Source organism: Callorhinus ursinus, unplaced genomic scaffold (genome assembly GCF_003265705.2).
Source record: "Callorhinus ursinus isolate GAN/ISIS: 27379988/994484 unplaced genomic scaffold, GSC_fseal_2.0 scaffold2, whole genome shotgun sequence".
Taxonomy (NCBI): domain Eukaryota; kingdom Metazoa; phylum Chordata; class Mammalia; order Carnivora; family Otariidae; genus Callorhinus; species Callorhinus ursinus.
The window spans coordinates 32122017-32149841 of NW_027397064.1; the positions used below are offsets into that span (position 1 = coordinate 32122017).

Sequence of the window (27825 nt, forward strand, 5' to 3'; positions counted from 1 at the left end):
TGGGAGGGAGGGGGTGGCTGGGTGATAGACATTGGGGAAGATATGTGCTACGGTGAGCGCTGTGAATTGTGTAAGACTGTTGAATCACAGATCTGAAACAAATAACGCAACATATTTTAAGAAAAAAGAAAAAGAAGAAGATAGCAGGAGAGGAAGAATGAAGGGGAGTAAGTCAGAGGGGGAGACGAACCAGGAGAGATGATGGACTCTGAAAAACAAACTGAGGGTTCTAGAGGGGAGGAGGGTAGGGGGATGGGTTAGCCTGGTGATGGGTATTAAAGAGGGCACATTCTGCATGGAGCACTGGGTGTTATGAACAAACAATGAATCATGGAACACTACACCAAAACAAATTATGTAATATATGGTGATTATATTGATATAATGATATTGATATAATGATAATGATATTGATATAATGATAAAAAAATTTTAAAAAAATGGAATACTGCTAAAAAAAAAAAAAGAATTGTGCCACTTAAACTCTTATTTCCACAACATTCATGAACTCTTTGAGGTCTTTTATCCCTAGAAAGTATAAATTGTCTTAAGCTATGATTGGTTCCAGACCTTTGAATGGGATACTGGACACAAGGTCCTTGGATCCCTCGTTTCAGTCAGAGCATCTCTGTTAGAGCAAGAGTCTGAAGGCAGGGCCATTGCATCCATGTATTGGAGGTTCTGTAATGAGCAGGTTCTTTGAACTTCTTTTTGTCTTCGTTATCCACTAATAATCCTGGATGTTCTGTCAATAACTTAAACTCAGCATGTTCAGAATTCATCATTACCTTCAACAAGAAATCAATTTTTACCTCTCACAGATTTCTGTTCATGGAATTCCCCACTCTCCTACTCACTCAGGCTTGAAACCTCAGTCATTTTTTTTTCCTTGAGAATCCCTTTCTTTTTATTTATTTTTTATTCTTTTTTTTATTATTATTATGTTATGTTAGTCACCATAGATTACATCATTAGTTTTTGATGTAGTGTTCCATGATTCATTGTTTGCTCCATGCAGAACGTGTCCTCTTTAATACCCATCACCAGGCTTTCACTGGTCCTTTCACTCTATTTGCTGCCTTTTATAAGTCTTAAGATGTGAAAATATCTGGATCTGTATGTAGTGATATAGTAAAAAGAAACTGAGTATTGGGCGCCTGGGTGGCTCAGTTGGTTAAGCGACTGCCTTCGGCTCAGATCGTGATCCTCGAGTCCCGGGATCGAGTCCCACATCGGGCTCCCTGCTCAGCGGGGAGTCTGCTTCTCCCTCTGACCCTCTTCCCTCTTGTGCTCTCTGTCTCTCATTCTCTCTCTCTCAAATAAATAAATAAAATCTAAAAAAAAAAAGAAACTTTGAGTATTGATTTGATATACCAAGTACTGAATTTATTATAATTTATAATTTGATATAAGTGTAGGTTAAGACCAATTCTTATAGTTATAGGTAAAGAGGTAACAAAGGACAGTTAATCATCCTTTAGGAACCATTCCAGTTCCCTTTTTTTTTTTCATCTTTTTAAGACTGAGTGTGATCTCTGCTCAAATTGTCCTGTTTTCCCACTCCGCTTTTCTGTAGGTAGTGCTTCTTTGGAAGGCCTTGTTCAGGCTTCTGTTCGCAGGCCATCTGAGGGCAGTGAGCCACCAACTAAAGAATCCACAGAACATCCAGAAGAAGCTCCTGTTCAAAGGAGACAGAAGAAGATGAGGCTATCTCTTGGTATGTGAAGAAACCAAGGTTAGGTTGTGATAGTAGCTATGATTTTGGGGGTATGATTACAAACTTCTCTGTTCCCATTTTTTCCCACCCACATCCCTTTGGTTTTTTTTTTTTTCTTTATTAAAATTTTTACCATTAGTGTAACTCCAGTAGTTTAAGTCAAGAACACTGGAGAGGGTCTCTTTTGGTCATATGTCCATATATTATGAGGGAAGGGATACAAATTCAGGATTAAAACAGAAAGTTCAAATCTTGGTGTGTATAAGAATTTAATATATGATAAAATGGACATTTCAGGTCAATGGAGTAAGGATAGACTCAGTATTAACAATAATACAATGAAAGAAGAGTCATCATTTATTGAGTCTTACATTGTCCCAGGCACTATTCACAAGGTAAACAAAATAGTAATTGGCAATCTTTTTTCAGCATATAAAATTCAAAAGTGTTAGATAAAAAATGTTGATCAGAAAGGAGTACATTCATCTACCGCTGACAGGAGCATAAATTGGTATAGCCTGCCTGAACTTTTAGGAAGAGAAGTAACTATAGTAGCTACCATAATTGAAGGATGTTAACTGTGCCATCATTTATAAGAGTACAAACTGGTAATAACCAATAGCTAACAAAGTGGTACTGGCTAAATAAATCACGTTTTATCTATTTAATGTGCTTCTGTGTCCATATCTTGCTCTTTTTTTTTTCAAAGATTTATTTATTTGAGAGAGAGAGTGCATGGGCATGTGCAGGGGGAGGGGCAGAGGGAGAAGGAGAGAGAGTCTTAAGCTGACTTTGTACTGAGCGTGGAGTCTGATGTGGGGCTCGATCTTGTTACTCTGAGATTATGACCTCAGCTGAAACCAAGTCAGGTGCTTAACCAACTGTGCCATCCAGACACACCCATATTTTGCTCTTCTTATAAGGATACGAGTTATTGGATTTCAGGCCCATCCTAATCCAACTTGATCTCACCCTAAACTGATTAGACCTGCAAAGACCCTATTTCCAAATGAGGTCTCATTCACAGGGACTAGGGTTAGGACTTGAACATATCTTTCAGGGGAACACAATTCTACCCAGAACACATTGTATAGATAGTAAAAACAATGGAAGGATATAGCAAAGTGTTGACAATGTTAGATTTTTTGGAAGGAAGAATTAGGGATGATTTTTTTTTTTTTAAAGATTTATTTATTTATTTGACAGAGAGAGCACAAGCAGGGAGAGCGGCAGAGGGAGAGGGAGAAGCAGGCTCCCCGCCGAGCAGGGAGCCTGATGTGGGGCTCGATCCCAGGACCCTGGGATCATGACATGAGCCGAAGGCAGATGTTTAACCGACTGAGCCACCCAGGCATCCCTAGGGATGATTTTTATTATCTTCCTTTCTTCATTTATGTTTTATTAATTTTTCATAATAATATTGAGCATTATGACTTTTATAGTAATTAGAAGAAAGACAATTTCCTTAGAGTAAAAGAAAGGAAGGAATAAAGATTGGGAGATTAGCTCTTTCCTACTAACATCGGCCCCTGATGAATAATTTGTTACAAAATAATTTCCCTGACCAATTACTTACTCTTAGAAAACAGTGAGTCCTGATTGGATGAAAGAATTATAGGAGGAGAGGGCAGAAACTGGAAAGTCCATAGAATGGAGCACAGTTTTTAGAGGCACGTTGAAGTGGGATACTGTAGTGCCTGGGCAGAAGAGAGGAAAAAGAGAGAAATGATGCTCAGATAGTTTTATGATTTATTTCATTACTGGCAGTAAAAATAGTTGAATTAAAGCTACCATCTTAGTTAATTCAGTTAGGGTACAAATGTGAAAATCAAGATGGATACCAGTACCTAGTTTTACAATTTATGAAAAATGTATTTACAGAAATGAGTTGACCATTTTTAGAAAATTCAGGACCCAACCAAGTTCTGGGCCAAAGAGCACCTGTCACTGTCATTCCAGAATGTACCCACCTGTTCAGGTATAGGTTTATAGATTTCTGGGTTTATATTTTTGTTTTATTTTTGTTTGGTTTGGTTCTGGATGACTGTGGTAGGCTCGACTTCTGTTGTATTTCCAGTTTGAGCTGTAAGTATTTTATTAAAATAGAATTCTGGGGGCTTTGAGGACCTTCCAGGAAGCCATTACCAGTATTTTCAGATTGGAGGAAGTAGCTAGCAGATGAGAAGACTCCATTGACTTACTTAAACTTAATACCCTGTGCTCAAGAAGGAGTTAACATAGCAGGCCTGAAACTGCTCTCATTAGAAAGGCTGCTTGCAAGGTTGCCTCTTCACTGGCCTCTGGAACTTGGCTGGTAAATAGTTCCTACATTGATATAAAACTTTCCCTAAATTATAAGGGTGGTTTACTGTGCATTTGTGTACACAATAGGATTTTGTTGACCAGATGCTGACCACCTGCTTTGCTTCTGGGATTCTGGAATTTTGGTATGTGCTAGGCAGGGGATGCCTTTGTGATCAGGTGCCAATAAAAGCCTTGGGTACTGAGTCTGTAATGAGCTTCCCTGGTAGAGAAAGTGTCACACATGTCAACTTGTTGCTGGAGGAATTAGCACATCCTGTGTGACTCCAATGATAGAGGACTCTTGGAAGCTTATACCTGGTTTCCTCTGGACTTTGCTCCATGTGCCTTTTCCTTTTGCTGATTTTGCTTTATGTCATGTCCCTCTAATAAACTGTAACTGAATGTGAGGACTTGTGAGTGTAATGACTTCTGAGTTCCATGAGTCCTTTGGGTGAATCACTGAACTGTGGGTAATCTGGGGGCTCTCCCAACATTCTGGGTGTTGGATTAGTTAACTTTTTCCATATTTTTTGGCATTGCAATTTCAAAATTTTTAGTGTTTAGAGGTATAAAATTACAAAAGTTAGTAAAATGGCAAAAAAATTTTGGCCCAATTAAAATTTTTAAAGTTGTCTTGTCTTGTAAGTTTTATATATTACTTTTCTTCTTACATGATAGTAATTTGAAAAGTTAATCTACTTTATTTTCAGAAGTGGAGACTTCCTTAACCCAAAAGAAGACGTGTAGCTCATCTTTATTACGAAATGAAAATGGTATTGATGTGGAGCCAGCTGAGGAGGCAGTTATTCAAAAACCTCGAAGGAAGACAAAGTAAGAATTTATTTGTCCTAAATATTCTTCAGGGATACTGTGCTACTTAATTCAGAGCTCTCAAAGTACCTTTTGATAAATTTGAAAAGAGTAAACAACTGAAGAAGTAAAATACTTAAATTATGATCCTAGGAGCTATCTCTAAAAAAGAGGAACATCAATAGAAAATATTATATAAGTAGCAAAAATTAAATACTAAAGATACTGAAATTTGAGGATAATATTAATAAAGTAGGCTATTGTGATATATTTTCTCATGTTAATAGAATTCAGATTATGATTATTTCAGCAATAAATAAAAATGTGTATTTTAGTATAGGAAATTAAGTGTTGGATAAAACAGAATGGCATACTTTAAAAAAGTACACTGGAAATTATATAACACTATTGTTTGTATTTAGAAATCACCCTATAAATAGTGATCAATATTTATATGGAATCCTATCAAAATAAGTTTGGAAAGAACCTTATAAATCTAGTTCAGTCACTTCATTTTCCAGATGAGAAAACGGAGGCCCACGGAAATGTATGTGACTTGCTGCACATAGCAGTTAAGAACAGATTCATTTGTGTTATACGCAAACAAGGAATCGTGTTACACTACGTCAAAAACTAATGATGTAATGAATGGTGACTAGCATAATAAATTAAAATTAAAAAAAAAAAACAGATCCATTTAAGTAAAAACCAAATTTCTCGACTCCCAAGTCCAAGCCTCTTTTACAGGTACCTCCTTATGTGGGTCTGTAAAAATTCAACAATAATCCGTTTTTCTTACATTCTTCCTGATTATAGGAAAACCCAGCCAGCAGAATTACAGTATGCCAATGAACTGGGTGTAGAAGATGAAGACATAATTGCTTATGAGCAAAGCGGCCCAGAACAACAGTCTATATTCACTGCGCCCACTGGCATTAGCCAGCCAGTAGGCAAAGTGTTTGTGGAAAAAAGCCGTAAGTTGTTCTTGTTTTGGAATATGAGCTTTCTGGGATTTACACAAGGATATCCTTTGATTTAGGAATGACATTTCTGGAGATCTGAATTAGGGAAATAAAGATATGGACAAAAATTTAAACACAAAGCTAATCATCATACTATTCTTGAGAGTGAAAAACTGGAAACAAATATAAAATAGAAGGTGTATGATTTCAGTCAGTTATCGTATATCTATATAGTAAAATCTGCATCATTAAAAATAATGTTTAGGGAGAATTTTTTATTTCCTGGAAAGATTTAATGAAAAACAAACACACACATAAGTAGTTTGATCTCACCTATAGAAAAATGTGTAGGACAAAAGACTGGAAGGAGATATGCCAAAATATTAATGCTTGTTTTTTCTGGGTTATGGGGTTGTGGGTAATTTAGAAAATCCCCCCCGAACCCCCCCTTAATCCATTCCTTTATTCTTGAACTTTACCAGTTTTCCACAATTGGTGGTGGGGGGGGCAGGTAATAATATAAATGTTATAATTAAAAATAAATGAGAGAAGATACATGATGGTATTACCATATTAAATAAGAAATACAACCATATAGCTCCAGATTCTTTTGGAAGGTAGTTCTGACATTGTATAGTGTGCATGGATTATAAGACTGCATTTGCAGTGTTTAAGAAAAACATACAGAAAGTATGATCATGACTATATATATCTCGTGGATATGCTATGAGTGTGCTGCCTAAAGAACTCAAATGAACCATAAACATTAGTCCTAAAACTTTATAATTTAAATTTCATGTACACCATTCTAGAATTTCTATTCTGTAAGATGTCATCTAAGGGATCTTCAAGTTCTTGGCCAGTGAGAAACTTCTGATCCCGGGAGGCTGACTTCGCCAGGGTCTCACAGTTGGTTAGTGCGGAATTGGGACTTGAGTGGAGGTTTCATGGCTTCTAGTCAAGTGCTTTGACTAGTATGCTGTGTTGCTTATTTATTTACTTCTCTTTTTAAGCAGTATCACTCAATCCTCATTTTTAAGCACTATCTTTTTCATAGTCTGTTTATTAAGCAGTGTCATTCAATCCTCATTTTTACTCTTGTTTTCCTTAGCACAGAAACTTCCCTACTAGAGTAACTGACCATAAAAGACACCTGTTGTCTGCCCAGAAGTTCTTTTCTTAGGGAAAATTAGGTGTTGCACCTCTCTTTCATCCTCCAAAATACTTGACAGCCAGATTTGGCAAAGGTGATTGAAGAACCTTTCCTGCTTCCTGTAATTCATTTGTAGATTGGTAGATCTGCAAGAAGGAGCCTTGTGAACAGTACAAGGAGAAAGCTGTGCACACGGTGTTGCGGTGCTGACCCTTGAACTGACACTTGTCAAAGGAATCTTCTCAAGTTTATGAGACAACCTCTTTCTTTTCTGTCGTCACAGAATGCCATGCTATACACACTGGCATCTTTTCCTAGGAAATTCAAAGTGTTTTCAAACATCGACTTAACTTTGTAGTGTTGACATTTAATAAACTTCTAAAGTCTCAAAATTAGACTTTTGTAGATTATGTCATGTTAGGGGTTTCTAGACTTTGTTCTGAGTGGGAAGTTCCTTTTTATATTTCATTAAATATAAATGATTTCTAAAAACTGTTACTTTAACATCTGTTTTAGGATGAGAGAAGAGTATATGGACTTTGTTTATTTTCCCTAAAGATAAAAAGATAGCATTTTTAAGCAACCAAAAGAAAAGAGCCTTCTTAAATAGCGACTAGATCGGGGAGAATTTTTAGATAGAAAAACAGACAAATCTCAGTCCCAGGGTTCTAATGGTGTGAAATAAGATAAAAAGATGGCCAGCGTTCTCTGTTGCTAGTTGTTAATAATTGTGTAATATGTACGTAGGGCGATTCCAGGCTGCTGATCGTTCAGAGTTGATAAAGACCACAGAAAATATAGAGGTGTCAATGGACATGAAGCTTTCCTGGACAACCAGAGATGTGGCACTGTCGGTGCACCGGGCTTTCAGGTGGCTGCTTGTGTTGGACTTTTCTTAAAATAAATATTCCATCATTTTTTAAAAAAAACTGTTGATAGCTCAATATTGTTAACAAAATTGACAACTTAAAACAGTCAATAGGTATATTTTTAAAACATTTAATTGGAGTTAAATCATCTGCCTATCAGTGTAATAAAAAGAAAAGGCTTGTTTTTACTTTTTTGAAATGTTGAGTTTTATACTTATATGTGAAGATTTAAAAAATATTTTAGCTTTTTACTTTAGTCATACATGTGTAATAATTAAACCCTTTTCCATTCAGGATGATTGGTCTCTTTTCTCATGGCTTCTTGGCCGGCTGCGCTGTGTGGAACATTGTTTTCATATATGTTCTAGCAGGAGATCAGCTTTCTAACCTCTCAAACCTTCTGCAACAGTACAAGACCTTAGCATATCCATTCCAGAGTCTTCTCTACTTGCTTTTAGCTCTAAGTACAATTTCAACTTTTGACAGGTAAGACTATTGTGACTGTATATCCCTCTAACTTTTCTTCAGGTGGAAATGTTGAGCAAAATATGTCCCTGACTATGACAGTTTTCAAAATAGAATTACAATATATTAATACTATTTTGACTTTTTTTAAAAGCCCGTCTGTTTCTGTTGGGGGCGGAGGGGATGGGAATACTCTCAACGAAAGCATTCTCAAAATCTAAACCCATTCCAGCATCAACTCTAAGTCTAAAATTTCATCCAAATATAATCAACAAAAACAGTCCCAAATATCATCTTCCAAATCACCTGAACCAGGTATAGGTGAGACTCTGGGTATTGTATGAGTTTCCTAGGGTTGCTGTAATAAAGTACTGTTGATCCTTGAACATCGCAGGGGTTAGGTGTGCCGACCTCTTGCAAGTCAAAAATTCATGTATAACTTTTGACTCCCTCGGAACTTAACTAATAGCCGGCTGTTGACCAGAAGCCTTACAATAACATAAATGGTCGATTACCACATATTTAGTATATGTATTATATACCATATTCTTCTAAAAAGGTAAGCTGGGGGCGCCTGGGTGGCTCTATTGGCTAGGCGGCTGGCTCTTGATTTCAGCTCAGGTCATGATCTCAGGGTCCTGGGATCCAGCTCCATGGTGGGCTCAGCGCTCAGTGGGGAGTTGGCTTGAGGATTCTCTTTTTCCCTCTGCCCCTCCCACACTGGTGCATGCATGCGTTCGCTCTCTTTCAAATAAATCTTAAAAAAAAATAAATAAAGTAAGCTAGAAAAAACAAAAATTATGAAGAAAATCATAAGGAAGAGAAAATACATTTACAGTACTGCACTATATTTATTGAAAAAAATCTGTTTATAAGTGGACCTATGCAGTTCAAACCTGTGTGGTTCAAGGGTCAACTGTACTACAAACTGGGTGACTTAAAGCAATAGGAATTTATTCTCTCTCAGTCTAGAGGCTAGAAGTCTGAAGTTAAGGTGTCGGCCCGGTTGGTTCCTTTCTGGATGGCTGGTGGGAGAGTCTCTTCCACACCTTTCCTTAGTTTCCAGTGGTTGCTGGCAGTCCTTGGAGTTCCTTGGCTTGTAGGCACATCACTCCAACCTCTGCCTTTGTAGTCATATGGTGGTCTTCCCCATGTGTCTCTCCGCTTCCTTTGAGAACACCAGTTGTATTGAATTAGGGCCCCTTCAAATGACCTCATCTTAACTCGATACATCTGCAGAGACCCTATTTCCAAATAAGGTCACGTTCACAGGTACAAGGGGTTAGAAGTTCAACATGTCTTTGAGAACATAATTTAACCCATTAAGAAAAACAGCAACTTATACAGCCTGATGATATGGGTAATAGAAAGAGGTAGAATCTAAAGAAATTTTGCAGATCAAGGTTAATTTGTTTCTTTAGAGTGTCTAACTCCAAAGGAATGTTGACTAAATATTAATCTAGTAAATGTTTTGTGTGTCTTTTGTAATTAAGATATTCTTTCCTGTGTATTTAGTATAAGGTGTAGCTACTTAAAGCTTAATAATAGACTATGTAGTAGCATTAGAATAGAGAAGGAAAAAACTGTAATCAAGAGAGTTTTATGAGAAGTTTACCAATGCACTATGACAGGAGGCTTTTGTCTTTTCTAGGATCGACTTTGCTAAAACATCAGTAGCAATCCGAAATTTTCTTGCCCTGGATCCAACAGCTTTAGCATCTTTCTGTGAGTAAATACTTTCATTTGATAATTGTGTAATACTTGAATTAGATTGTAATTTTGAACCAGGAAAACTTTAATTTTACTTTTAGAAAGATTTTATATTATTACTACTTATAAACATTACTTACAGATGTTCAGTGGAATTTGCAATTAAGAAAACATGACCGGTGTAATTTTGATACAATTATTTTTCAGTAGAGGTAGATCTAGATAACTGTTAAAAGTTGAATTTGTTCTGTTTCTTAATGTTTTGATTTTGTAATCTCTACTTGATAGCAAACAGATTCAGCTGGCATGACATTTCAGTAACAAATACTATTTTGTATCTTTTTGATAATTTAGGATATGTTTTGTTCTAAGTTATGAGAATATTAATAAAACTAGTTTTAAGACCTTGAGTAAGTCATTTGCTTTCTTAAAAGATCTTCTAGGTTCTTGTAATTTCTAATGATGAAATAGTGAGCATCTCAGAATATCCTTCTGTACCTGTATTCTTTAAAAATAAAATAAGACTAGCTAGCCTACTGAAATTGATCAAATGAATTTCTTTTATGTCATCATCCCCCAAAGTATAGATTATTTTTGACCTTACAGTAATCTATAAATTCAAAATAAACTGAGTTGTTAAAAATACATTATTAGTAATTTCATTTGTCTTTTTCTCAGTGTACTTTACTGCTCTTGTATTATCTCTGAGTCAGCAAATGACAAGTGACAGAATCCATCTTTACACACCTTCTTCTGTTAATGGTAGCCTCTGGTAAGATTCACAATAGCATTAGCAATTGTTGATGGTAATAACAGCAACAATGGGAGTAATGGTACTATTCTTATCCTTCATTCTTTTACATTTTCTCATTTATAAATAATAATGAAGGCCCTGTTTTTGTTTCCAGAATTATGGCAAGAAAATATCCATTACGTTGGTTAGTGGATAACTATTGTTATTTATCTTTGCATTTTTAATGAAATGAATTCTTTTTATAAAAATCTATTTTAGATCTATTAAGTTACGGTTATAAGATCAGTCATATACAATGAACTAGAGAAGCCCTATACCCTCACTCCCAGTCAGGAGGTCTAATACCCCAGAGTAGTGATGGCAGTGGGTAGCTGGGATGGAGTCAGAAAACCAAGCAATGCTAGAAAGAGAGCAATCTAGGGAGAGCCAACCTCCATAGATCAGAGTCACGAGGCTCATGGGCGAGTTGAGAGTCCAATTCACAAAAGTCAGAGGGGCAGTCTTTTTTTGGGAGAGTGGCTAGGGACATGAGTAGCATCACAGTAGTTGAAAGAGAAACTTAGAAAAATTGGCAATACTAAATTTTCACTTACGTCAATGTATAAAGCATATTTGTTTAGAGTTCAGTAACCTTTGAAACTTTGTTCCCATGGTGTGTGTGTGTGTGTGTGTGTAGTTATTTTATAGGGAATTATATAAGATATATTTATTTCATGCTTTACTTGTTATTTCTCTAGGTGAGGACTGCTATATTTTTAAAGTTCATTAAATAGATATATTTGGATATATGAACCCAAATGAAGATATTGCTAATGAGTATTTCTATACCTTTAGGGCAGCAGGTGTCGAGGAACAGGTTCTCCAGCCCTGGATTGTGGTGAATCTGGTGGTGGCCCTTCTGGTTGGACTGTCTTGGCTTTTTTTGTCTTATATGCCAGGCATGGATCTTAGTGAAGGTATTAAAGAAAAAATAGTGGGCCACCTGGGTGGCTCTGTCGGTTGAACGTGTCTGACTCTTGATTTTAGCTTGGGTCGTGATCTTGGTGGTCAGTTCATGATCTTGGGATTGTGGGATTGGACAGTGCTCAGTGGGGAGTCTGCTTCTCTCCCTCTGCACTCCCCCCACGCTCATGTGCACGCTTGTGCTCTCTCTTACAAATAAATCTTTAAAAAAATAAAGAATAAAGAAAAAATAGCATAAGAATATCATGAAATCTGTTGGATTTTATAAATGTTCTTTTAATGGATCTAGCTTATGATATTCTGATAACAAAGATGTATTTAAAATAAAATAATATAAGGAGGAGTGACAACAAAGTAGAGAAACAATGCCAAGATAAGCAGAGTATCTAAGAGAGTCGGAGCCTCAAAGTACTTAAAGAAAGTTGCCTGTCACCCATGTGCATAATTGTATTTAAGAGGTATTTCTTTTCTTGGAATCCTTCAAGTATTTTGTAGTCTTTGTTCTTCATTTCTCCTAGTTTCCTTCTGATCAAAGTATCTCTTAATTTGAAATAAACCATGCTTCATCTGTGTAGCCGTTGTCAGACACATATTCGTTCTTACGTCCTCCTCTACCTGACCCAGGTTCTTCACCCTGCATTGTCTAATGAAGTATTTGGTAATCCTAGCTTTAGCGTGCTCAGTACAAAGTGAGATTTACTAATCTATAGTCCCTAGACTCCTTTTGGAACACCTGGAGAAGAGGAATCGTATTAGCAAACTGAAAGTCCTTGAGCACACTGCTTTAGAAGTGCTAAATTTATTTCCTTGGCAGATGTTCCGCAGTTTCATCATTGAATCTCTTTGATATTTTCTGGACTTTGGTTATGGTTTTATTCTTGATTGGTTTAAATCCTGAGCCTTTTACTGCAATTTGATCAACTAATTACAACCTCAGAAGTCTTAGAATTGAGAACCATCCCAATATTTCCATTTGTAAAAACCAAGACAAAACATGTAATCTGGTGCATTTTTATTCATGAATGTACCTTTTTGCATCATAATTCTCATGTTCCTTCACTGAATATTCAGTTGCTTTATTCCCTTTGGTATATTTAAAGTCTTTTTAAAAGTCGTCTTAGGCTTTACCTATTTTGCTGTTTTTTGTTTTCACTCAGCATAGTTTTTAATCATTCAAGGAATTTTTCATCTAATATTTATATCAAAGGACTTTATTTTATTAAATTCCTAAGGTCTTCTTTTTCTATATTTCTTAGTATTTTGATAAATTACACATCTATGCTAAGTAATAGTTTAAATGTAGATACGTCAACTAATAACATTCTACACTGTGGTTGGGATTCTGCAGTCTTGAGCCTCAATCACAAAGAGTGTGTTACTTACTAAATATTTCCAGAATCCTGCTCTCTTTTGTGAGTCATATAACATTTTATTTCCATGTGGATAAAAAGAGTAAATATAAAATGAGGATGATACACTTTGCTTATTGGGTTGTTGTGGTGATTAGGTGGGATAACACATTTAAGATATCCTGGCACACGCCTCATGTTAGTTCCATGTGCTTGGTCTGCATGTGTCCCTCCATTGTAGATTACCATGGTCACTGTAGAATTAGACCTTTCAGCTGTTTAATGACCCTGGGTTAGCTAAGTGACTTAAATTTTCTGGTAAGAGTTATTATATTGTCTCCATTATATATGTTTTATTTTTCAGCGGTTTACAATACATTTAAAACTTGAACATTTTAAAATGCAAAACTTGCACATTTGTCATGCACTCACCTTTTAAATCAGATTTCATTATCAAGAATTGTTATTTGTACTTGAGGGCTTTCTATTATATATATTAAATATGTCAATATTTCAAGAGACTGTTTAAAACTAAACTTTTTGAGGTACTGGGAAACCATTCTGAGTATGATCTGTTCATTTTCTCTCCCAGAGTTGATGTTCTCCTCTGATGTGGAAGAATATCCAGAAAAAGATAAAGGACTCAAAGCCTCTTCATAATGCCAGCTCACCTTCAGTGTAGTAATGGTCCAGTATTTAGAATTTTTCCTATTCTTGTTTTTAAATGTATTTTTATAAGATATGTACAGGTATATTTGGAATTGATTTTTTGATTATAGAGTACTGAAAATTTTCTCAAGATTATGGAAAATGTTAAAACTTGTATCTGCAATTCATAACCAAACATTAATCTCTCTAGCATTATCATCTTAATGACAAAGGAGGTAATGAGCTCGAAACCAGCAGGTGAAAGTGTTTATTTCCTGTTTTCTCAAATTAGTTGCATTTATAATCATTATCTTAAAAAGCTCTTCTACAGAAACAGCCATTACTTTAGTATTATAAAATATATATCAGGTTTAAACATAAAATTTAGGGAATAGGAAAGAAGGGGGCAAAGACCTTTATTTATTTTTAATGCCTCCTTACTGAATAAATTAAAATATGAAATGTGTCTTTTTTCAAACTGGCTTGGTTGTGGTTATGTATCATGTAATAAGTATAATGTAATTCAGCTTGAAAGATGCTTTACTTCATGACTAATAAAAAGAAAATGTACCTTTTCTGTTTGAAAAGTTTCATATTGGGACTACACCAAAATAAAAAGCTTTTGCACAGCAAAGGAAACCATCAACAAAACGAAAGGCAACCTACTGAATGGGAGAAGATATTTGCAAATACTTGATATATATATATAATATTATATATATGTAATATATAATATTATATATATTATATATATTTATTATTAATATCCAAAATATATAAAGAACTTATACAACTCAACACTAAAAAACAAATAATCCAATTTAAAAATGGGCAGAGGACCTGAATAGACATTTTGCCAAAGAAGGCATACGCATGGCCAACAGACACGTGAAAAGCTGCTTAGCATCACTAATCATCAGGGAAATGCAAATCCAAACCATAATGAAAATTCACCTTACACCTATCAGAATGGATAACAAGTGTTACAGAGGGTGTGGAGAAAAAGGAACCCTTGTGTAATGGTGGGAATGCAAATTGGTGCAGCCACTGTGGAAAACAGTATGGAAGTTCCCCAAAAAATTAAAAATAGAACTACCACATGATCCAATAATTCCACTATGGGGTATTTGTCCAAAGAAAACAGAAACCCTAATTTGAAAAGATACATGCACCCTTAAGTATATTGCAGCATTGCTTACAAAAGCCAAGATAATGGAAACAGCCCGTGTCCGTCCACAGATGAATGGATAAAGAAGATGTGCTATATACATTGGAATAGTACTCAGCCATTTTTTTTTAAGATTTTATATATTTATTTGACAGAGAGAGACAGCGAGAGAGGGAACACAAGCAGGGGGAGTGGGAGAGGGAGAAGCAGGCTTCCCGCCGAGCAGGGAGCGCGACGTGGGGCTCTATCCCAGGACCCTGGGATCATGACCTGAGCCGAAGGCAGATGCCTAACAACTGAGCCACCCAGGCGCCCCCACTCAGCCATTTTTTAAAAAATCATGAAATCTTGACATTTTCAACAATATGGATGGACCGGGTGCCTGGGTGGCTCAGTTGGTTAAGCGACTGCCTTCGGCTCAGGTCATGATCCTGGAGTCCTGTGATCGAGTCCCACATCCAGCTCCCTGCTCAGCAGGGAGTCTGCTTCTCCCTCTGACCCCCCCCCTTCATGCTCTCTCTCTCTCTCATTCTCTCTCAAATAAAATAAATAAAATCTTTAAAAAAAAACCAATATGGATGGACCTAGAGGGTATAATGCTAAGTGGGATACATCAGTCAGAGAAAGACAAATACTGTATGATTTCACTCATGTGAAATTTAAGAAACAACGAAGACTAAAAAAAAAAAAAAAAACCTGACTCATAAATATAGAGACAAACTGCTGGTTTCCAGAGGGGGAGATGGGTGGGCGGATGGATGAAATAAAGGGGATTAAGAGGTACAAGCTTCCAGTTACAAAATAAGTACGTCACGGGGATGGAGAGCACAGCATAGGGAAGATAGTCAATAAGGTGGTAAAAATGGTGAAGAAGGGGTCCACAATCAAGGGGCATGGGTGATCTCTAGAAGCTGAGAACAGTCCGTGGCTGACAGCAAGGAAATGGATGTGGGCTCAGTCCCACATCTTTAAGGAACTGAATTTTGCCAACATCCCAGATGAGCAAAGAAACAGATCTTCCCCTAGAACCTCCACAAAGGAATTCAGCCCTGCTGACCCTTGATTTTAGGGTGACCCATGTCAGACTCTGATGGACAGAATGCTAAGATAGCAAATGTGTGTTGTTTAACCTGCTAAATTTGTTGGAATTTGTTAGGGCAGCAATAGAAAGTTAATACAAAGTTGAAGGGAGTTTTGCTCCTAACATCCTACAGAATTAAGCTCTGGAGCTGCTGTGAAATGCAACTGGGAATGCTGGCTGTGTTGATTAATAGTGTACCTGGCATGGGCGTATCACCTTTAAATTCTTCAGGTCTGGGAAGTACGACCTGGACTTCAAATCTCCCGATCACCCCAGCGAGTACCTATTCCCTGAGCAGCTGGTGGACCTGTATGAGTGTTATCAGAAGCTTTGGCCGTGATGATCGAGAAACTTTGAGGAAGTTCACTGCCAATTATGTCTCCATAAGTGGCTCAAAGTCATCTTTTTTCTCACCTTTCTCTCTCCATCAAGTGTGGGTAGGGTGGCTTAGTGGAGTTTCTGAGGTGTCAGTAGGCAAGATCCCCAGTGAGGTTTTTGTTGTTTTTTGGGGTGCAAACTATTCAGTAATTAACACCTACCTCTCCCCACTCCCCATAAGCAGAAGAAAACATAGAAACTCCTAGGCCCATTACCCAGAGATTCAGATTCCATAGGTCTGAGGTGGTACCTTGAAAACAGCTGTTTAGAAGATGTCCCAGGTGATTGTGATATAGCTAGTAGACTAACCAACACGTGGGACCTCTGGCCTATATACACCATCTGTAATCAATTATGAAACGTAAAGCTTGGATTAAGATACATGATTTGATTTCAATCAAATTGCTAGGTTTGTGAGAGGACAAAAAAAATGAGAAAAGGCATAAAATATACTACCTGCCTTCTAGAGGCTCCTAATCAAGTCAGAAAAATAGATAGGCATAGGAGTTACAGAATCTAGGAAAGTATGGGTATGGGTTGGGTGTGGGCATGTCCTTTATAGGATGGATGGCATTTCTACTGGTGGAGATGGGGGCAAGGTAAAGGCCATATGCATGAGTGAGCTCTGAGGGCTTTTCCCTTGGAAACTATCAAAAGTAAAAATGTTGAAAGACTAGTGTTATAGCAACTGTAATGTAGATTAACCTAGATTTAATAATTGTTAAAATTTTGCCACGTTTGCTCATTTGTTTTTCCTTATACCCCCCTTTTGTTCTTGCTTCATCTTTTTTTTTTTTTAAGAGAGGGAGAGAGAGATGGAGAGGTGGGGAGCAGAAGGAGAGAGAGGGAGAATCTCAAGCAGGCTCCTTCACTCAGCGTGGAGCCCGACATGGGGCTCAACCCCACAACCCCGAGATCATGCCCTGAGCCAAAATCAAGAGTGGGACACTCAACTGACTGAGCCACCCAGGCACCCCTGTTCTTGGTAAATCTTTTGAAAGTAAGTGGGAAACATCATGTCACAATATGTAAACATGCATGCTCCAAAAATAAGAACATTTGTTTACATAGCACAGTATCATTAAATAGTCTATCCTCAAATTTCCCCAGTTGTCTCTCAAGAAGTAGTCAAGGTTTGCATATTTCATTTGCTTGTTTTATCTCTTAATTTTATTTAATTTTATTTTTTTAAAGATTTATTTATTTATTTGAGAGAGAGAGAATGAGAGAGGGGAGGGTCAGAGGGAGAAGCAGTCTCCCTTACTGAGCAGGGAGCCCGATATGGGACTCGATCCCGGGACTCTGGGATCATGACCTGAGCCGAAGGCAGTCACTTAACCAACTGAGCCACCCAGGCGCCCTTATCTCTTAATTTTAAGTGGCCTTCTCACCTTCTTTCTCCTCCCATGACATTTTTAACTGAAAAGTTTCCTGAGATAAATGTAGATTCATGCATATTTGAGAAATAATACAACGAAATCCTTTGTACACCTTGCCAGTGTCTCTGAATAATATTTTACAAAGCTGTAGTATAATATCATATCTGGAATATTGACATTGATAAAACCCACTGATCTTATTCAAATTTCCCTAGTTTTACTTACACTGGTGTGTGTGTGTGTGTGTGCGTGTTAATTTCTATACAGTTTTACGAGTCATGTAGGTTTGTGTATCTACCTTCTTAGTCAAGATACTGAACAGTTCCCCAAACCACGGAAATCTCTCACTGTTGCCCTTTTATATCTCCCTCCCACATCCCCATCTCTGCACCTCTAACTCCAATCTCTGGCTGTCTAAGCTGTCTTCTATTGCTGAAATTTTGTCATCTCAAGAATGTAATCTTTTGGAATTATCTTTCTTCTGCCCAGGAGATTCATCCAAGCTGTGTGTTCATTTCTTTTCATTGCTCAGTTGTACTCTGAGATAGATACCTGCTGCAGTTTGTTTAACCATTTCCCTCTTGGAAAACATCTGAGTTGATTCCATTTTTTGGCTGTTATGAATAAAACTGCTAAGAACATTTGTGTGCAGGTTTTTGTGGGACTTGTGTGTTTTTATTTCTCTGGGATACTGCCCAGGAGTGCAATTGCTAGGTTGTATGGTAGTTACATGTTTAATTTTTTAAGAAATTGCCAAACTGTTTTCCAAGTGGCTGTAACCTTCTATATTTCCTCTTCACATTTTTTTTAAAGAATCCAAACCATTTTGTTTTCGAATGTCCCACCTACATTTTGTATTTGTTTGATTTTTTTCCTAATAGCATCATTCAATTTGTTCTCTATCTCCTGAATTTCCTGTACACTGGAGGTTAGGTCTAGAAGTTTGACTAGATTTAGGTTAGATATTTTCTATGTTGCATCACATGAGCCCTAAGGAAGTCATCATGAGCTGGTGGGCAGCATGTCTCTTTGGCACAGTAAACACCACACAGCACAGACCCCGATGACAACAAACATGTATTGAGGGTTTTGGGCTCTTGTGCCATGAGCCCTGAGGGGTACAAGCTGAGGATCAGGTTCCTGCCCCCAAATAACTATCTTTTGAAATTAACTAATTCTGATAGCATGAGTCCACTAATAGTGATATGCCAGGTTGTAGCTTAGAGACAACAGTTAATTCTGCTTTGAGAGTATGTATATGGGGTTATAAGATTTAACTGAAAGCTGAAGTTTGAGCTGGCTCATGAATAAAAGAAAAATAGATCCCAAGTAGAATAGTAATAAATAATGATCCTGAGATAGAGTGCATTTTGGATACCCTTCATTTCCAAATTAAGGAATTCAAATTTATGGCTAAAAAAGAAGCTCTGAAAGTTTCTAGTTTTGTTTCTATTTTTATTTTTTGGTTTTGTTTGTTTTTAAAGGTAACCTGTATTAATATTGGGGCAGTGGAAAGGGTGGATAACAGCAGGCTGGGAGATCCAGGATTAAATCATTGCAGTTGTGTATGTGAAGTGTCTTAAATTAGGTGCCATAAAAAGAAAGAATAGGGTTCAAATATTTAGGGTTAGAATTTAAAAAAATGTCTGAAGTTTTAAGCTTTTGTGGCTATGATATTGCCATATTAAATGAGTTTGGAACATACTAGAAGTCTGGGAGGGAAGATGATTATTAATGTGTATTATGAGTGTATGGGACAGTAAAGATGTCCAAGTAGACTGTTGGAAACATAATATCTGGAGCTCAGGGGATAGCATAAGGAAGTGATTATTGATATTGTAAATCTCCCAGAAGGAATTGGTTTAGGGAAAAGAGGCTTACGATGGTTTAAGGGGCAGACAAGAAAATGAACTAAGGTGTTCAATCACAGTGCTGAGGAGCCTTGTTCACCAGCATGCTATGACTCCCTTGTAAGGGAGACTGAAATGGCTTAGGCAAGTGCTTGCAGCTGATCCTCCAGGTTCATTAGGCTCACAGTCTCCCGAAACCAGCTCTGGCAGGTGAAGGTGTGTGTGTGTGTGGGGGGGTCACACGTGTGTACGCATGCGCGGGAAAAGCCCAGGCCAGGTGACTAGAGGACTGCGCCTGCGCAGTAGCAGGCCGGCAGTTAAGCGCAGACCCCTCCAGCAGAGGATGGAGGAATGGAGCTTCCCCCAAAGTGGCTTAAGGGTTCTAACGCCGCTGATAACCGCGGCGGGCAGGTCCATTCCCTGTACACAGCCCCTATACTTCAGAAGAGTCCGAATGCTAACCTGGAAATCATGCACAGCAAAGCATCAGAGTTTTCTTCGTCTCCTAACTTCCAGGACCATAACAAGACCATGATTCTGCCCAAGGATGAGAACAAGGAGGGCGCTGGGTACCGGCTGCTGAACGTGAGTGGGGGCCCGGCCGGAGGCGTCTGTCCCCTACTTGACCACCTAGAGGGCTGGGGAAGGACCGAGGGGTCAGTGCATGCAGATGGGAGGGAAAGAGACCTGCCCTAAGTTGGAAGGTGTTAATAACTGAGGAAGCGCTTACTTGTGAGACCTTGAAGATTATTTAACTTGTCAGAACCTGTTAGATTAAGACAATAATTTAGATAATAATTATGACAATCTACGTTACTTATAGGGTCGTCTGAAGATCTGAGGGAGCTAATGATGTAAAGTGTTTACCACTGCAAAGCACAGAGTCAATAAGTGTCAGCTGCTGTCGTCGTTGACGTCAGTGATGCTGTCCTCACCATCATTAGGTTTTCATTTATATGGTTAAAGGGCTAAACTCCAGAAACTTCAGTTACCTTTGTTTTCAATTCCTGAGGTTCTTACAGATGAACTTACAGGAGCAAATCTGCGTCTTTTCTGCAAAGTGAATTGGCCTCCTGTTATTAATTAGAAAGATTAATTTCTATTTGAAATGTGTGAAATGCTTGAGTTTACCATATAGTGGTATAACCAGAGGATGGAGGAAATGGAAAGCGAAAATCAAATTGAAACTCACTTTTTCAAAGTGTTAGAAGATCATTAGGAAATTTCACATTTTCCGTTGGTCTTAAGTTATTAAAAAATAGTACAGGGCGCCTGGGTGGCTCAGTCGTTGAGCGTCTGCCTTAGGCTCAGGTCATGATCCCAGGGTCCTGGGATCGAGTCCCGCATCGGGCTCCCTGCTCGGCGGGAAGCCTGCTTCTCCCTCTCCCACTCCCTCTGTGTTCCTGCTCTCACTGTCTCTCTCTGTCAAATAAATAAAAATCTTAAAAAAAAAAATAGTACAGATAAAAGTATTAGGAGCAAACGGTATACAAAAAGATGATGTCCTCTGTAGAGTTAGGAAGTTGAATTACTTGATCTCTATAGTACCCTAATTCCAAAAACTTCGAATACTCTTGATTCATTGTTAAGATAAATTGAGAGCATTTTAGGATTTAGCTATAACAGTAGGAAAAATTGCAAAGGTTGTGTAAGAGGGATGTGCTTGGAAGTTTAGGCCATAGAAGGTGTTTGTTGTGTATCGTTTTAAGGAATATGGACTTTACTTTGTGGAACGGTGATTTCCACAATTTTTTTGAGTATGAGGATTCGTTTTTATTGTGAAAAAGGAAAGTTTCTCACCAAAGAGTAACTGGCTCTTTACTGTCTACTGACTGGGAAAATCTATAATGACAAAAAGCTACCATGCAGCAGTGTTTTTAATTTGCTTATAGGTACAACAGCATCTACATATGTTCAGAGGAGTAGTGCACCTATATGCAAGGTACAGTGTTTACCCAAGTTTGCTTTCCCAAACTATTTGACCATAGAATATCTTAATATTTTGGCAGAACAACAAAAAGCTTAGGAAATGAAATGTGCTCTTGGATTTAGTTATAATGACCTCATAGAGGAATTCTTTTCAGACACAGGTGCAGAGGAATGAGTTTATGTGCTAGAGATGTTCATTATACAACAAATTTAGAGTAATACAAGTATATGTTATTAAAATTATTATAATAGCTATAAGATACACAATGTAGACCATTGAACACAGAATGGAAGGCCCTCTTTATTAAATCTGCCTATGCATCAGTACACATGGAACATTGTATATTTAGGCAACAGGTAGTCTTTCTATGATTTCTTGGCATTTTATGGCACATGATTTCTTGAAAGCAGATCATCATAGGGTAATACTATATAAATGTGTTTAGCATTTTCTGTTCAAAACAAAACTTCTGTTTAAAACTTGGAAGCAAATACATCACTGAGGTATTTCACATCTTTTGGAATACATTTTAGAAAACAGTAGTTTGCAGATAATGCTTAGAATACATTTGACTTCAAGGATATTCAAAGTTGAGAACCATGGCTACAGGAGATAGGAAAAGCTGGTGGGTTTTAAGCAGGGAGATGACATGGATCAGATGTGCTTTGTTGAAAAAATTGACTATTCAGGTTTAAGGAGAGATTAAAGACCTAGCAGTCAATGAGGACAGTAAAATCTCTGAGGGGATGGAAAAGCATGGGCTCCAAAGCACAAGTAGCAGTATCCTCTTTGGATAGGAAGAAGGGCATCTCTTCCTCCAGACCAGTGTTTATTTTATCCTTGGATCACCCGTATCCAAATCTTTGGGAGTGCTTATTAAAATCTAGATCCTTGGGGTGCCTGGGTGGCTCAGTCGTTAAGTGTCTGCCTTTGGCTCACATCATGATCCCAGGGTCCTGGGATCGAGCCCCGCATCGGGCTCCCTGCTCTGCAGGAAGGCTGCTTCTCCCTCTCCCACTCCCCCTGCTTATGTTTCCTCACTCGCTGTGTCTCTGTCAAATAAATAAATAAAATCTTTAAAAAAAAAATCTAGATTCTTGGGCCTCCACCTTAGACCTACTGAATCAAGAAGGCTGGGGCCCCAGGAATATGCTCAAATCTTAAACTACCCCAGCAGTTCTTAGATTCATGTTTGCAAATTACTGTAGATAGGTGGCAAAAGATAGGCATGGATGTGGGGATTGTAGATTGAGGGTGTAGGTTGGAGAAGAAAGCAACTGGAACCAGAAGAGTTTCATGAACCGGGTGAAAGAAAAAGGAGGGATAATTGGAGGTCTCAGTGAGATTAAAAGGTGTATTGAATGTAAAGTACTAAGGGAATTGGAAGGATTAACTAGAGACAGTGCTCAGATTGAGGGATAGTGCAGCTTATGACTTGAGTAAAAATGTGGATTATGTACCCAGCACCTTAATGTCAGTTCTTTAAACCTTGCCCATTCCTTTCAGCAGCTCACTGCCTTTCTGCATCTTGGACCTTGTCTTCCCTCTGAGGATTTCACCTCTAAAATCCTAAAACCTAGTTTGCTGCTTCCTAACCTCTCATTACTTTACTTTTATTACACCTATGCTTTGAAATATGTACCAAGTTTTGTGTTAGACGCTGAGGGATGCAATGGTGAACCACACAGGCAAAGCACCTTCCTGGAGGAAGCTAACTTTCAAATTGGAGAGACAGTTACAGATTATGATTTGGACTGGGGATCAGAGAAGGTCTCTCTGAGGATGTGGCTTTTAAGTGAAAAGCTGAAGAGGCTAGCCATTGAAAGAGCGGAGTTGGTGGAGAGAGCACAAGAGGGAGTAAATAAGCGTGAAGTTTTTGCAGAGGGATAGTGTGGAATATTCACGGAACATGGTGAATAAGAGGCAGAGTGGTGTTAAATGGGGCCATAGCATATCTTTTTGTGTGTTTAAGATCCCTTAAATTTTTTTTTGTGTGTGTGTGAATTTTCTGTTCACATTATTTTCTTAAGAGAATTTTGTTCTCCCCCCCCCCCCTTTTCAAAAGTTCTTTATTAGGGATATTAGATCTCCATCTGTGATATGTGTTACAGATATTTTCTCACGATTCAACTGTTATTTTGACTGTTGATGGTACTTTTTGCTATGTAAAAGGGTTCTTAATCTTATGAGGTCAAATTTATCAGTCTTTTATTGCAGCTGAATTGTGTTAAATTAGTTAAAAACTGTGTACATACACCCAGGTCATAAATGAATTTACCTGTTACCTTTTAGTACTTGTATCATTTTTACACTTAATCTCTTATTTAATCATTTACATTTAAATGCCTGATTTCTTTGGATTGCATGTATGAGGTATGGATTTAATTTTTTTCTTTCTCAAAGTAGATGTCTCTAAACCATTTATTAAGGAAAAAAATCAGTCTTTGCCCCAGTAATTTAAGATGTCACCTTTATACTAAGTGACCGTATTTATTTGATTTTTTTTTTGGACTTTCTATTCCACTGGTCTGTTTATCAATTCATATACCAGGACCATTCTATTTTATTTTAAAGATTTATACTATGTTTTAATGTCAGGTAAGACTGGTTCCCTGCTTTGTAATTTTCCTTTTCTAGTGATATCCGGGCTATTTTCACTTCTAAAAAAACACTATTATTAACTTGTTTATCTCAGTAAAGAAGCTTGTATTCTTCTATAAGGATTGCATTAAATTAATAAGTTAGGTAACTGACATCTTTATGATGTTGACTTGCCCTATCTAAGAACAAGAGATATCTTTCCATTTATTCAGATCTACTTTTGTGTCTTTCAGAAGGGTTTTAATGGTTTCCTTTTAGGAGTTTTACATAATTCTTGTTAAGATTATTCCTAAGGTGGGGCTTTTTCTACGCTATATCCTTACTTAATTTTTGTGTATATTAAGGCTGTTGGTTTCTGTATGTTAATTTCATAACCTGCTTCCTTATTGAATTTTTAAACATTTGAGCTAGTGTTGCTATTAATTCTCTAGAGTTTTAGATACAATCAGATCATCTTCAAATAGAGCTATTTTATGTTTTTTCCCCCAATTCTCTTGCCTTTAGTTGATTTATCTAATTGCTTTGGCTCATGACACCAGTAAGATGTTGAAGAGTGATGGTGATAGTAGGCAACCTTGCTTTGTTCCTGATCTTAGTAAAGTGCTTTTTGTATTTCCCCAGCAAATGAAATACTGGCTTCAAGACTGGCTTAATTCCTACTTTTGAGAGTGTTTTAATCGGGAAAGGATATTGAATTTTGTCAGAGGCCATATAAACATGTATGGAGATAATCATATAATTTTTCTCTCTAGATCTGTGATGTATGGTATATTAATGATTTTCTTAACATTAAACCAATTTGCATTCCTGGAATTAATTCCACTTGGTTATTGCATATTATTTTCTTAATGTAGTGCTTGATTCTGTTTATTATTTTATTTGGTATTTTTGTATCAATATAAGTGATATTTGTCTATAATTTTCTTTATCAGTTTAGGTATCAGTGTTATGCTTGCTTTCACAGAAATAGTAAAGTTTTCTTTAATATTCAATGGGACAGTTTATGGTGCCATGGGATATCTGTTCTTTGAAGATTTGATAGAATTCCCTGTAACACCTCCTGGGCCTGGCGCTTTTTTTGTAGTGGCAGTTCCTTGCTAATTTTCTCTATTTCTTTTATGGAAATTGGTCTGTTTAAGCTGTTTACCACTAATGAGGTAAATTTTGTTAAGTTTTATTTCCTTAGGAAATTATTCATTTCACTTAGATTTTAAATATATTTGCAGGTCTGCAAAGGTCTTCTATGATTTTTCAAAGTCTTCTGTGTTTCATTGGCTATTTCCATCTTGTTATTTCTTACTTGTGTGGGCTTTTTTTTTTTTAGTTATGATTCTGTTAAAGATGGTTTTCTTTGAGTATAGCTGACACACAGTGTTACATTAGTTTCGGTTGTACAACTTAGTGATGTGGCAAGTTTATACATTGTGCTGTGTTAACCACAAGTGTAGTTGCCATCTATCCTGATACAGTGTTACTACAGTATCATTGATTGTATTCCTTAGGCTGTGCCTTTAATTCCCATGAGTTATTCATTTCATAACTGGAAGCCTATATCTACCTCTCCCTTCACCCCAACCTCTCTCTGGCAACCATCAGTTTGTTCTCTGTATTTATAAGTCTGATTTTACTTTTTGTTTGTTTATTCATTTTATTAGATTTCACTTATGAGTGGAATCATATGGCATTTGTCTTTCTCTGACTGACTTATTTCACTTAGCGTTATACCTTCTAGGTCCATCCATGTTGTCTCAAATGACACAATTTCATCTTTTTTATGGTGGTGTAATATTCCATTGTATGTATATACCACATCTTCTTTATCCATTCATCTGTGGATGGACACTTGGGTTGCTTCGATATCTTGACTATTGTAAATAATGCTGCAATAAACATAGGGGTGCATATATCTTTTCAATTAGTGTTTTTATTTTCTTTGGGTAAATACCCAGTAGTGTGATTGCTTGATCATCAGGTAGTTCTATTTTTAATTTTTTGGAGGAACCTCCATACTGTTTTCCACAGTGGCTGTACCAGTTTTCATTCCCACCAACAATACATGAGGGTTCCTTTTTCTCCACATCCTCACCAACACTTGTTTCTTGTGTTTTTGATTTTAGATATTCTGATAGATGTAGGGTGATATCCCATTGTGGTTTTGTTTTGCATTTCCCTGATGACGGGTGATGTTGAGCATCTTTTCATGTGTCTCTTGCCCATCTGTGTGTCTTCTTTGGAGAAATGCTAATCAGGCCCTCTGCCCATTTTTTAATTGGATTGCTTGTTTTCTTTGTTGGTGAGTTGTATGAGTTCTTTATTTTGGTTACTATTTTTTTTTTAAAGATTTTATTTATTTGACAGAGACTACAGCGAAAGAGGGAACACAAGCAGGGGGAGTGGGAGAGGGAGAAGCAGGCCTCCCGCAGAGCAGGGAGCCCGACGTGGGGCTCGATCCCAGGACCCTGGGATCATGACCTGAGCGAAAGGCAGACGCTTAACGACTGAGCCACCCAGGCGCCCCAGATACTCTTTATCAGATATGTTATTTGCGAATATCTTCTCCCATCTCATAGATTGTCTTTTAGTTTTGTTGATGGTTTCCTTTGCTGTGCAGAAGCTTTTTATTTTGATGTAGTCTCAATAGTTGATTTTTGGTTTTGTTTCCTTTGCCTTAGGAGACACATTTAGAAAAATATTGCTACAGCTGATGTCAGAGAAAACACTGTCTTTGCTCTCGTCTAGAATTTTTATGGTTTCAAGTCTCACATTTAGGTCTTTAACCCATTTTGAGTTTACTTTTATATATGGTATAAGAAAATGGTCCAGTTTCATTCTTTTGCATGCAGCTGTCCAGTTTCCCAACCATTTGTTGTAGAGACTGACATTTTCCCATTGCATATTCTTGCCTCCTTTGTCAAAGATTAATTGACCATATAATCATGAGTTTATTTTTGGACTTTCTTTTTTTTTTTCTCATTAAACTTTTGTTTTAATGGGTCTCAAAATTCTGTGACAGATTTTTGGTCAAGTTGTTTCCATTAAAAAGTACTGATTTTAAAAACTAATAACTTAAAACTGCCACACACACACACACACACACACACACACACACACACACACACACACACAAACATGGTCCACAAAACATTCTCCTTTCCTTCTGAAGGTTTTATGATGCATTGTTATCATTAACCAGTCTTTTACTATTAAACTTAAATGGCCAATTGACACAAACAGTTCTGAGACCGTTCTTCCACCACTGATTAAGACTGGGGTGGCAGGTATTGGGGATAATATTCATTTAGCCTTCTGAGCTTTCTGGGCAGACTTGGTGACCTTGCCAGCTCCAGCTGCCTTCTTGTCCACTGCTTTGATGACACCCACAGCAACCGTCTGTCTCATGTCACGAACAACAAAACGGCCCAGAGGAGGATAGTCAGAGAAGCTCTCAACACACATAGTCTTGCCAGGAACCATATCAACAATGGCAGCATCACCAGATTTCAAGAACTTGGGACCATCTTCCAGCTTTTTTCCAGATCAACGATCTATTTTCTCCTTCAGCTCAGCAAACTTGCAAGCAATGTGAGCCGTGTGACAATCCAGCACAGGTGCATATCCAGCACTGATTTGGCCTGGATGGTTCAGGATAATCATCTGAGCCGTGAAGCCAGCTGCTTCCATTGGTGGGTCATTTTTGCTGTCACCAGCCACATTGCCATGACGAACATCTTTGA

The 27825-nt window shown here is 37.4% G+C and overlaps 2 protein-coding genes across 20 annotated transcripts in view; both read left to right on the forward strand.

Moving 5' to 3' along the window:
• Positions 1 to 14279, forward strand: part of TMEM237 (transmembrane protein 237) — an 18946-nt gene extending 4667 nt beyond the window's left edge. The window contains exons 5-13 of the mRNA XM_025893300.2: positions 1577 to 1717; positions 4732 to 4852; positions 5648 to 5805; positions 7694 to 7817; positions 8110 to 8301; positions 9932 to 10005; positions 10669 to 10762; positions 11579 to 11700; positions 13649 to 14279. Coding sequence (XP_025749085.2) covers positions 1577 to 1717; positions 4732 to 4852; positions 5648 to 5805; positions 7694 to 7817; positions 8110 to 8301; positions 9932 to 10005; positions 10669 to 10762; positions 11579 to 11700; positions 13649 to 13716 — 1094 coding nt within the window. The 3' untranslated portion in view covers positions 13717 to 14279. The remainder of the gene's footprint in view (positions 1 to 1576; positions 1718 to 4731; positions 4853 to 5647; positions 5806 to 7693; positions 7818 to 8109; positions 8302 to 9931; positions 10006 to 10668; positions 10763 to 11578; positions 11701 to 13648) is intronic.
• A 5598-nt stretch (positions 14280 to 19877) lies between these two features.
• Positions 19878 to 27825, forward strand: part of C2CD6 (C2 calcium dependent domain containing 6) — a 146015-nt gene continuing 138067 nt past the window's right edge. For all 19 annotated transcript variants that reach the window (XR_012374626.1, XR_012374631.1, XR_012374628.1 and 16 more), the window contains exon 1: positions 19878 to 20145. Coding sequence is in view for 11 of the 19 variants with exons in the window: in XM_073880073.1 (XP_073736174.1) it covers positions 19912 to 20145 (234 nt within the window). In the remaining 8 variants the exon portion in view is untranslated. The remainder of the gene's footprint in view (positions 20146 to 27825) is intronic.